The sequence below is a fragment of the Fragaria vesca genome, linkage group LG3 (genome assembly GCF_000184155.1).
Source record: "Fragaria vesca subsp. vesca linkage group LG3, FraVesHawaii_1.0, whole genome shotgun sequence".
In the NCBI taxonomy this organism is placed as follows: Eukaryota; Viridiplantae; Streptophyta; class Magnoliopsida; order Rosales; family Rosaceae; genus Fragaria; species Fragaria vesca.
The window spans coordinates 23,981,959-23,994,842 of NC_020493.1; the positions used below are offsets into that span (position 1 = coordinate 23,981,959).

A 12,884-nucleotide genomic window follows, 5' to 3' on the forward strand; every position below is an offset into this window, starting at 1 on the left:
GTGTACACACACACACACACACACACACAAAGCTTCTTAGTTGTGGACGTCTGCATTTATTCTTACGGTACAGATTTCCACTTTACACTCACTTTTCAATCGAATTTTCACATCTCCACCGTCTAGTATTTAGATATTAATGTATAGATCATCTCTGTAAAATTTCAACCAATTTGGTTATCATTAAGGCACTCAAAACTGTGTTTTATGTTATAAACATGAACGGTTCAAGTTCAACAGAATTATGTTCATCCATTGGTTTAATCGGGTTTGAGTGCCTTAATGATAACAAAATTGACTGAATTTTTGCAGAGATGATCTATACATTAGTATCTAAAGACTAGACGGTGGAGATGTGAAAATTCGATTGAAAAGTGAGTGTAAAGTGGAAATCCGCACCGTAAGAATAAATGCGGACATCCGCACCTGAGAAATCTGTGTATGTATATATATATATATATATATATACAGGCCCGATCAGAGGCGCATGTCCGCATCGGGCTTAAAGTGCGGACGTCCCTCCGGCGCCGACAATGGCGCGCCTCCACCCCAGAAGACTCCAGCAGCGTCCCGACCATTTCCCTCCCGGCGAGTCCGTCTTTCTAGTTTTCCGGCGAGATCACCCAAAACTTCAAACAAAAGTCGATCTCGCCGGAAACTGGAATTCGGCAGACTGACCGGGGAGGGAAAGTGGTCGGGGACGTTGCTGGAGTCTACTGGGGTGGAGGCGCGCAGTCGTCAGGACTGGACGGTGGAGAACAGAGGGACGTCCGCACTTTAAGGGTCATGCGGACATCCGCTCTCGAACGGCTCCATGTGTATATATATATATATAAACACAGAAAAGTTCTGAAGCGGACGTCCGCACTCGGCTTAAAGTGCGGACGTCCCTCCGTTCTTCACCGGACGGCTCCGACGACGGCCGCCTCCACCCGAGCAGACACCAAAGGTGTCCTCGACCACTTTCCCTTCCCAACAAGTCCGCTGATGAATTCCAGTTTTCCGGAGAGATCAATCTTGTGTGAAGTTTTAGGTGGAGGTTGCTGCCTAGATCTTTAAATTCTAGTTTTCCGGCGAGATCAATCTTGTGTGAAGTTTTAGGTGGAGGTTGGGGTAGTGGTTGGGGTTTTTGTCACTCAAACTAGGTACCTAGGTTCGAACCCCCATATGAAGTTGTTAATGGCATCGAACTTCATGTATCAAAACGAAGAAATTTGATAGTTGGGTATGTAATTGAAGATGACCCCATAATTCAGGAGGTCTTTTGTAATTAATCCTATCAAATCAGTGTAAGAATATGGTATCATCTCTTATATGTATAGTCTATAAAAAAGAATTGGACTGTCTTCACTAAACAACTGGTTTTTATTCCATGTAGTATACTAATGCAGGAACTGCAGAACTTGAAATTTTATTCCACAAAGGTATTATTTGATGTTGATTAAGAAACGAGGATAATGCCAACTTAAAGCAGGTCTTACATGTCCGGTTCCCAAAAAAGAAGATGAAACTTCTAATACAATGGAATATGATATAGTCAAATTATTTCCAAAATGATCAAATATTCAATATTAAGATGAAGGTGCACCTAAGACTTACTAGTATGGTGAGAAAAAGTCTCCGCTAGGGTTGGGTTTTCTCTATAGTTCCTTTTTTCTAGCACCTCTTCTCGTCATCTCTTCCATCCAGTGATCCCACCATGGTTTATGTCGTCTCAGCCCATCTAGCTGCTTCCCTAGCCATCTCTAAGATTGGGAAAAAGTCCTTTGGTCCTATCAGCGATCCTTGGCAATTCCATGTTATATTGAACTCATTTCAGCATGCTTAGTGAGGTGAGAGACAATAACAAATCCAAAGAGGTGTTTGCTAAAGGGAGCTATAACTGTTCTTGTTCCAGCAAGTCAACTGATCATAAGTCGGAAAAAACTGATATCAGCCTCTGGCCAACCTGCTTTGGGAGATGGTCTTCCAAATAAAGCAGCAATTTAATTTCTTAGGTACTTTGCTGGATCAACTAATCAGACACCAATCTTGTTGGTCACTCAGACTTTTCACCCCAGTGAAGCATTACCACACATCCATCCCCAGTAGAACATCCTGAATTTTAAGTTGTATCAAGTCTAGAAGTGACTTTAGAATGACATTTGAAACTGCAAGCCAGACTGTTTTGCTTTTGGAAGAGCAGACTTACCACAAGAAAAAATGACTACCATTGGTGATGAGAAAACTCACTTCCAGAAGAGTCAATCTACCTCCTCTGCTTTAACCGAATTACATTCTGGAAGTCTGAACAATGACTACCATTATAACATGTGCCATTACTTACTGGTGTGCACTTGAAAATACATAAGCCAATGACCGAAAAGTCATTTGGATAATATACCACTGCTCTAGCTTTGTACAAGTTTGAGTTCTTGTTACAATGGTAAAACAAGAAATTATGAAAGAAATTTTCCTCTTCTTAGTTTCAGCATTAACCCCAATATTGATATTTACTTTCCGCTACAAATTAGATTATTTCATATCCAATTAAATCTGGTAACAATTTTCTTCTCCAAGTAGTCAAGTACACTTCTTGCTGTTTCTTCAATAGACAGGATCGAGGAGATCTGTAATATGCTGGCACTGTGGTAGGAAATAACATCTGTCTAAGTCCTTCACCCTTTGTAATGGGGAATATGATGCCTGATGCCCAGTCATGTGTAGATAAGATGTGTATTAGAAAAGCATGTAGATAAGAAAGTAGTTGAAAACTTGAAATACATTCGTTGCCATACCAAGATCAATCGAATTCCAAGCCACATGCGTTTAGGTGAAGGGAACGGAAGCATTAAGCGGCCGAAACCATAGATGGCAACAACAAAGAAATGGAGAAACAAGTGCAACGGACGAGGGTTAACACCAGATAGCAAAGATACTGATGCCTCCAAAGCTCAAATAGACAAAACATGCTTCACGCATTTCCTGCCTAGTCGGATTTGGTGATGCTCAAAACACCTTGTACAAAGCCCCAGCCAATGTGTTTATGGTAGATGACAATCATGAAATTGGCTGCAAAACCAATAGCAAGCACAATATCAGCAACGAAGAAGCCAAAACCAATGTCACATTGTAAGTTTGTAACATAAAATGGCATCAAAAGACATTTTAGTTACCTTGCGCAATGTGTAGAATGATTCAAGGTAATTGCACAAAGCAAGTGCTTCATCGAGATCACGTAAGGATCTAAGAAGACCGTGGAAAAGAACAATGTCTGAGAGAGCCTAGCCACTATCATTCCTCCTCCTGTTAAAGGATGCCTCATGTTGAATGCATCTCCTAATAAATTTGCACCAGGTGTAGGGACAGGATAGGCAGCCATTCTTTTGTTTTGCGTTGTCCTGATGTTTCCCTTCTCCACTATAAGAGCACCGTGCACCTGCGGGGGAATCTGAAATACAAGTAGTCCTCAGATTAGTTCAATTCAAGTAATCCTAAGTCAGAACAAAACACTCTTCTGATAAAATTTATGATCAAAAAGGTTGATTTTTTTACCTTTTGTGCGCTGACAGACTGCGCAGATTTGAAAAGCATCCATCACACACAATTTTCAGTGGAGCATAAGTTCTCATCTCCTCTCCAGCTTTGTTCTTGTGAATCACCCATTTGACAATGTCCTTTTCCACTGTTAGTGTTGTGACTGTTGTCACTGATCCTTGTTCCAATTTTATACTGCAATGGAAAATCCATGCGACATGAGTACACGATAAAACGCCATACAAGTTCCACCAAAGTAAAATACACACAAGAAATGATCCATAAAATAAATTTCTTGAGAGAGAGAGAGAGAGAGAGAGAGAGAGAGATTACTGCATTAGATTGTCTATTAAGCACGTCTTTTAATTGTTGTTTGATCAAAGCTACCTTCACATAAAGCCAATCATGTGAAGCATTCAAGAAGTTGTAGTATTTATATCTCCATGACCTCTTGAATATCAAACTCCCACAGAGTCCCCAGAATCCAACAACAAATCCGAGTCCCAAACTGATGTAAAACCCTCGAGTTATCTGCTTATTATCTGAATCCTCTTGATCACTGGAGACATTTGGCTGACCGGTTCCTTCCAAATTACAAATTTCAAGGGGAATTCCACAGAGCTTAGGATTTCCAAGAAATGAAGAGGCACCATAGTTTTGGAGCTGAGTTCCTATAGGAATTTTCCCAAACAAGTTATTGTATGACAGATTCAAGTACCCTAGGCCGTATATCTTGAGAAGACTTGGTGGAATGGAGCTGGATATTTGATTTCTTGATAAATCAAGGGACTGCAAAGATTGCAGCTTGCCAATCTCCGGACTTATTGTACCTGTCAAATAGTTTCCTGCTAGGTTTAGGGAAATCAACCCAAGAAGATGAGTGATTTCGACTGGAATCTCCCCTGTTAACCTGTTGCTCGAGAAATCAATACTCTTTAGAAGCCCTAATGTACTTTTGTAGTTGGACAATCTTCCTTTCCATATAATGGATATTTCGTCATCGTACCACAATCCCAATATAGAACCACTCCCATTTTGACTTATATATGAATGCCTGATGGTTAATGCTGGATTTCCTTTTTGAGCCAAACTAGTCCAATTATTTAGACATTTGGGTATGTTCCCAGAGATGTTGTTCATTGACAAATCCAAAACTTGAATGCTTGTGAGATGGCATAATTGTGACGGCATGCTACCATTGAAGTGATTAGATCGAAGGATAAGGATAGCCAGGTTTGAAGCTCCAACCCCTAACCATTCAAGTATAGGTCCTGATAATTCATTGTTTTCAAGATCAAAAGCTCTTAACTTGGTGCAATTCTTCAAGGATGAAGGCAGCTCTCCCATAAACATGTTGTCGTCTAGTTTCAAAGTTTCAATTGAAGATAACGAGCCCATCGTAGATGGAATTTTTCCAGAAAAAGTATTGTTACTCAAATCAAGAAAGACTAAATTTTCAAAATGCTTCCAACAATCCGGAAGTTCTCCTGATATATAGTTGCTTGAGAGATCAAGATAGTTCAAGTTACTAACGTTGGTTGAACACAAGAAGGAATATAACTTTGAAAACTTATTATTGGAGAGATCCACAGCTGAAGCTTTAGAAAGGAATGAAGGGATTGGACCTTGCAGTTGGTTCCAACTCAAGTTAACTTCAGGCTGATACGCAAACTCGAATCTTAAATCTGCCAATGTTCCTTTAATCTCATTGCAAGAAAGATCCAACTCTAACTTATTATGTGATAAATCCCAAAACCAACTTGGAATAGTATCAGAAATTCCAACATCAGAAAGAGAAAGCTGGCGGAGATTTTTCTGTGTTTGAAGCCATTTTGGAAATAACGGCCCCATCTTGCAAGAGTTCAGCACTAGTGATTCCAATTGAAAAGGAGGAATCCATTCAGAATGGAAGTCTAAAACTAGGAAGTTTGAGGACAAATACAAAAACCCTAACTTGGAGAGCTTTGAGAAATGAGCTTCTGTAATCACTCCTTCCAAATCATTGTGACTAACACCGATTGTCTCTAGCTTCGACATGTTCCCAATACTTTCTGGGATTGTTCCATTTAACTTATTTCTACGGAGATATAATTCCCGTAATGCCTGAAATCTTGTCATATCAGGGAATGACCCTGTAAAGTTATTACTGGTCAAATCCAGAATCTCTAAGGAATTTTGAGCACAGGATGATTCAAAAAAATTAGAAATGTGTCCGCTGAGATTACAGGATGAAATAACCAATTCTTGCAAACTACATAACTTTGCAAAAGAATCGGGAATCCTTCCTTCAAGTTGGTTACCGGAAAGGTTGAGATGTGTAAGAGAGCTCATGTTTCCGATACAATCGGGAAGTGAACCACTTAATTTGTTGTGAGAGAGGTTAAGAAGAGCAAGGGTGGCATTGATGTTACACAACCATTTGAATAATGATGAAGTGAGACTGTTTTTAGAAAGATCAACAAAAGCAAGAGTTTGAGAAGTATTCTTGTCAGAAAGAGTAGTACTGGAAATAATTGGAGGCGGAAGTTGGCATCCATATAAAGTCAAGTTTCGTAGATTATGGAGCTTGTTTACTGTTTCCGGCCAATCAAAAACATTACTAAGATTGACAAAACTGAGGTCCAAGTATTTTAAAGAGGAAAGATGAGGGAGCCAACTGAAGAATTCTATGGAATTAGTGAAGTCACTAGAGGAGAGATCGAGATACTGCAAGTGAGTAAGGTTTCCAAGCTCATGATATGGAATTTCACCGACAAAGCCAGCTTCAGAGAGATCAAGGTATCTCATATGGGACAAAGAACCAATGAAACCTGGAATTGGGCTCGGTTGTAACATGTTTGAACTTAGGTCTATATATACTAATTGCTGCAACTCAATGAGTTTAGGACTAAGTGTACCTTTAAAAGGTATGTAATCAAGGAGTTCGCCTTGCGAAGACAACACCTCCCCTCCAAGATGAAGCTGATCAACATGTCCAGTCAGGTGGTCACAGTAGACTCCTTCCCATGCGCAACAATCTTGATTTATAGCTTCCGCTCCCCACGAAGAGAGTCGAGTGGAGTTAATCACCAGGTCTTGTTTGATAGCAAGCAGCGCTTCCCTTTCCCTCTCTACACACCTCGTTACATTAGCACAAGCACCACAACTGATATGCAGGAGAAGCACTATAGCTGAGATTGCATGAACATGCAGGAGGCACATCCTTCCCAGCTCCATTTTAGTTATCAATTAATAAAACTCGAAATTGAGTTAATAAGATACAAGTGCAAGCATACAAAACATGCACTATAATGCTGGTATTGATATCGATCAGAATAGCGCAATCTCTATATATAAAGAGAGAAGCAGGCTACAAAGAAAAGTATGACAAACGTAGAAAATTGGATCCCTATATCGTCAAAAAATATTGAGCATACAACAATGGAATTGACCAAGTATCACCTTGACTAGTGACTTGACTCAACTTGAATATTCATTCTTGAAAGAAAAATGGTATTGATGACTTAGACTTTTGATTGTAATTACCATTAGAAGCTTTCAATTCCCGTATCTTAGTAGTTATATAATGGTATTTGTTGTAGAATTTTTATGGTAGATGCTAGGACCGATTACAGCCATTGAAGTAGTAGCACTTCTTCTAGAAGTTAGATGACTTAGATCCGTTTAGGATCCTCTCCTACTTCGAGTCTGGGAACTCCATAGTGTGAATGCAGCATATGAACTCATTGTGTTCTTCAATGATGGTGAAATATTCCTAATGAGATACAAGGACCGGGAGGTGGTTCGTTTCATAATCAAGAAACAAAAACTGTCTCAAGAACTGGGATGATTCAAACTCGCACTCCCACAAAAGTGGGCTACAAACACCATTAGAAATGGTGTGTGTTGTGTTATGGGGCACCAATCAATGGTAGGTATAGGGTTTAGACACGGCCTCTCACACTAATACTTGATTGGTACCTATTGCTGGCGTGGCTAGGTTAAAACACTCACTCAGTTTTTTGGTGACCCATTTTGAGATTACTGTATGGGCTTTGGTGACTTCCTTCAACACACCGTAATAACATAGCTGGTAGTAGAAATTTTGAAGGCTTCAAACACTTACCCTACGTACCCTTTATAATTCAGCTCCACAGACTAAACAGAACAAGCTCGGCAAGAACACTTCAACCCATAAAACAACCAAAACTCAAATCTTTGAAATCTGGCCAATCATCATCATCATCCTCATTGTACTCGTCCTCCACATCCTCCACCAAGTTCATCTTCTTGTTTCTGCAACACATGCAATCATTATTACACAAAACCCAAGAAATCGAACACACAATTTTGGGAACACACGAAAACCTGAGGGAGAGTCTCCGACGAGCCTGCAACGAGCTCCTCTTTGACGAAGGCCGAGAAATCTTTAAGCGTTGGTCGGATCTGGTGATAGAAGGGGAGATAGACCAATAGATTGAGCTTCTTCTTCCTTCACCTTCTTTGATGAGTTCTTCAAATCCAGCTTTTTGACTTTCAATCTTCTTTTTCAATTAAGCTGTTGCCGGCTTGGTTCGTGATAACCTGGATCTCATCGGAAATCTTGGAAGCCACGGCCACGAATTGTGAAGACAAAGTGGAGATCTTGGCTGCTGATATTCATTGAAATTTGAATTTTGACGGAGAGACCTAGAGAAAACAGATATAGTTAGAGGAACCCTCTTCTACCAGGACTCGACTTTTCGGCTTATCTCACATTTCGATCTTATATACACATCTTTACCGTTCAGTTTATAGATATTTATAAGTAGATCATTTCTCTAAATTTTCAGCTATATTAAAAATTGTTAAGACATTCATAAGTGTGATTTATCAATTATGAACTTGAACGGTTCATATTTGACAGATTTGGTTTGTCCATTAATTTGATCTAATTTGTTATCTTAACAAACACCAATTTAGCTGAAAATTTATAGAATGATACACTCATATAAACCTAAAAATTGAACAGATAAGATATCAAAATGTAATCAAAAAATAAGTTTTTTAAACCATAAACCGAAAAATCTTTAATTTAAAAGTCCTCACTACAAAAAAGCTCTCATGGTTAGAGATAAGATGAGGAACAAAGTAAAAGATTTATAAACAATTGACTGTTGGTAGAGTAGAGATATGTTCAGATTAAATAGAGCACTAGAGAGTAATAAATCCTTTAAACAATTTAGTATTAATTGGGTGGTGGTTATCATCGAAAATAAGAAAAGTGGGTGTTGGTGACATTCAAATGTTCAATACACACCAATAGTTTCAAAGGTGAATTTCAAAGCGCACCATTACATTTTATTTGTGACTTTACTGTCAACTAATTTCAAGTATTGGTGTCTGTTGAGGATTGTGGTCACCATTGATGCAATAGAGGGTATAAGATGGTATCAATTGCCCATACTTGTGGTAGTGTCGGTCTCAATTTTATGCAATTGCTTACTACACTTGCTTTGTTTCGCTCCATGCATGATGTTTTAAATGGAGTGGAGGTGATAATTAAGGTACCATAGTAAATGATACTTTAGAGGTTTATGCATACATAGTTCAGTTACAGTTTATTTTGCAAGTCCCTTTTTTTTTTTTTCCCGTTATAACTTCAACTTGTTACATTTAGTTTGCCAATCTCCATTAGTTCAGCATGTAACTTTTGCATTACGGAATGTGCTATAGTCCTGACTCCTGACTGTTGGGTTGGTCCCTCCATTAGAGGTGAGAAACCATATGTTGGATTACACATTGATGACCCATCAATTGAAGAATGCTATAGCTACATGGTATAGCTATAGGATGGAGCATGACTTGTTGAAATGGAACAAACAAAGTCATGATAATAATTGCATGCCTCTTCCTTATTCAAAGAAGGCAACACCCACCACCTTATTATGTTTCCATTGCATGTCTCTTATTCAAAGAAGGCAACACCCAACATCATAGTCATTGAACGTGGAATATAGAGGGCTTGAATGCTGTCAATGTTTTCACAATACAACATGCCATGGAGCAAAGCCTATATAAAGGCATCAGAGTATAAGTACAAGGCATCCGAACTTGCTCCAGTTAGAGATCAAGGCTAGGGCAGAGTCACCGGCGTAGCCAGCAAAATCAACTAGAAGGGTCAGAATATATATAAATAGCGACGGATCATATTAAACAAAAATATCATTAAATAAAAAACTTACATGAATTTGTTTATATCATTCTTCGGATAGTTTAAGAACATAAATCATTACAATATAGAAAAATAACAAGAGTTTCTCTAAAACAGCTAAATCTGTTCATGACAATTCCTCTTATGTTATATTTTTTTCTTCATGGCTGGTTTCGTTATCAAATATTCTTTCACGATATATAGATCGATACACACACACACACACACATATATATATATATATATCATGCTGCCTTTCAGTTTCAAATATTTGTCCTCATAATTTTCATAGCATGATGTTAGACTCGAAAGAATTAGTGTTAATGGTGTAGAAAAGAACTAGGAGTGAAAAACATGTATAAACTAGAAGCGAAAATATGTAAAAGAAGCGATTAATCAGGCAATGCAAAGATGTAATAAAAACAGAATCAATGAGTCCCCTCCACATATTCATAGTGAATGAGCCAAACATTTTAAAACTCTTTATTTTCTCTTAAGTTACATGGGTCAAAAATTACATCAAAATATAATATATGCATGAACAACCTATAATTATACCGACCAATCATGGTTTGGTCAAAAACTTAGAGGGGTCATTTGAACCTCCTCATCCTACTGTGGCTACGCCACTGGGCAGAGTCATCCAAACTAGAGAGAGTTTGTGAGAGTAGTGAGATCCTCACTTGAGAGATTAGTGAGAAGAAAATTCCTCTTGAGAGAGAGGTGTGTTATCACCACTTTAGTTAATCTAGAATGAGTGTTTCTTGTAATCTCATTATTTAGTATACTGGAAGAAAATACTACTGCTAGCCCGAGGAAGTAGGCACATTTGCCGAACCTTGTTAAATATTGTGTTTTCGTTTTTTGTTGCTATTTCCGCAAATCACACAAGGGGTGGGAAAATTAGATACTAGTATAACCAATTATTCGTCGGCCTTGTATTAGGCAGCCACTTTTTTCCCAACACTGACATAGAGAGACATGTTGTATGCAGAAGAACCCAAGCTTAAATCACATTTTATTGTTCAATAAATCAAAGCTTAAATTGTAATTTTTATTAGAAGTTTGTTCAATAAATTTTCTTCTTTTTGCGAAAATTTTAGTGAATATAGTAGCTTTTTTTAAGTCCATGTTCAGCTTGTGTTTGTGTGTGTGTCCTGCTGAATTGCAAGGCACTATAGAGCCTTACACCTATTTTGGTTTCATATTTGGATTCGGTTTCTTTAAAATAAGGAGTCTGTGAATTTTAAAGTTTATAAAATCTGGACTCTTTATGTAATCTAAAGGTCATGAAAATTGACACGTCATTTTTTATTAAATTTTTATTTTTATTCTTAATCATGGTTAAAGGTTTGGGATTTCTTACTCACAAAAAAAAANAAAAAAAAAGGTTTACTGTCATATTTATCCTCTACATCTGAGTTTCAAGTTTTCAACTCCTTTAGTTGCTGGATCGAACATAAATCCAGATAATGAAGTCGTACAATCATCAATTTTTAATTGCAGTTGAAAGATGAAATAGAAGTTGGACTTGCATAAACTCCATTAGTTAGAGACCTTCAATTCAAATCACATACTCCTCGTTCATGAACTTGTATTTACTTCAAGTCGATTACCAATGACCATAAATGTGATAATTATATATACATATACATATGTCTGCAATGATTTATATATATTCATGTGATAATTGATTGATTGCCTAGAGTTGAGATATGTCAAAGACACTGTAAGAATATCACTTGATCTAACCCTCATGATCGATATAAACAAGTCAAAATTGGAAAAGAAAGAAATCGAAATCGATTTCATTCGTGTCTCCGAATTTGTGGTGGGAGACTCAGAAATTGTGGAGGGACACTACTCGATCATATGCGGTGTTTCGGTTAGATTAGGTAATAGGCAACGGAGGAATTCAAACTCAAATACTCATAGGTCGTACAGAAAACCCAGTACCTTTTTTTTTTTAAAAAAAATTTATAGTTAATGGCATGTTAACCAGGGTTAAGAATAAAAATAAAAATTTAATAAAAGAATGATGTGTCAATTTTCATGACCTTTAGATTATACAAAGAATCTAAATTTTATAAACTTTAACTAAATTCACGGACTCCTCACTTTAGAGGAGCCAGATCATTTTAGAGGAGCCGGATCCATCTTGTTTATGTTCAAAAAGCCTATCCTTTTCAGAATATTGCTTGCTAGTGCTATGGTCTTTGGCAATGGCATATCATACATATATTGAGACTCCTTAACTCATTTCAGCATTACTAGGGTAAGACACAATAACAAATGTGAAGAGTTGTTTGCTAAGAAGGTACAATTGTTTTGGTTCCAGCAAGGCAGCTGATCATAAGTCCAAAAACTGAAGTCAGGCTCTGGACTTTCTGTACTGAAATCAGAACCCCATCAGTTTATGCTTAAGGTAGTTGAATTAACCTGTGTTGCACTGATTTCATAATGCATTGCGGTTGTAAGAATTTCAAGTTCCCTTTCGTATTAATTCATCATTAGTATTCCCAAGAGGAAGAGGAATATCACCCAGTGTTGTTAACAACTTCAACCACAGTATATGTAACAGTAATTTATTCCTTTTCTAGCTGGTCATGAATAAAATGAGATTTCGGATTCCAATCAGTAACTCCATTAAGAGATCTATCAGAAGTTCATAACTAAGAGAATTAGGGAAATGGACAGGCTCACTCAAACAACCAAAAAGAAATGGAATCACCATTCACAAAAATTTATCGAACTTTCTGATGAAGAACATCCCAGCATATATACTTTGACAAGGCATAGATGAAGAACCACTCGAACTAATCTGATCAACCCATATTGTTAGTGAGAGAGGCTTTTCACCCCAATACAGCATTACCAAACCAAATGGCTGGTCAAGCTTCTAGGGCTGTAAACATCCTTGTCTCAGAAGCATCTGCAAATCTGTATCAAGTCTAGAAGTGATTTTAGAATGACATCTGAAACTGAAGGAAGATGAATATGTACCAGTGAGGTAGTTAGTTTGCTTTTAGAAGAGTCATTCTAAATGAAAAATGACTACCTCACCAATCTCACTTTCAGAAGAGTCATCAATCAACCCCCTCTGCTTTAACAAGCTTAAATTACATTCTGGAAGTGTGAAAATGACTACCATTATAAAATGTCAAAATAGTTACTGATGTGCACTTGGAAAATAGAT

General features: G+C 37.7%; 1 protein-coding gene and 1 pseudogene across 1 annotated transcript; both read right to left on the reverse strand.

Annotated features, from left to right (window-relative positions):
- Positions 1-2,509: 2,509 nt before the first annotated feature.
- Positions 2,510-4,076, reverse strand: LOC101292786 (annotated as a pseudogene).
- On the reverse strand, positions 3,577-6,732 carry LOC101293084 (probable leucine-rich repeat receptor-like protein kinase At1g35710-like). Its single transcript, XM_004296150.1, has 2 exons — positions 3,904-6,732; positions 3,577-3,711 (listed from the first exon to the last, which is right to left on the reverse strand). The coding sequence occupies exons 1-2, from the start codon at positions 6,730-6,732 to the stop codon at positions 3,577-3,579; spliced, it is 2,964 nt and encodes a 987-aa protein (XP_004296198.1).
- Positions 6,733-12,884: the final 6,152 nt, after the last annotated feature.

Excerpts from the sequence above, each read along its gene's own strand:
- LOC101293084 (XM_004296150.1), bottom strand. The coding sequence starts at position 6,732 with ATGGAGCTGGGAAGGATGTGCCTCCTGCATGTTCATGCAATCTCAGCT. Across the intron at positions 3,712-3,903 it reads ATGATTGGCTTTATGTGAAG|TATAAAATTGGAACAAGGAT; the intron begins GTAGCTTTGATC and ends TTTCCATTGCAG.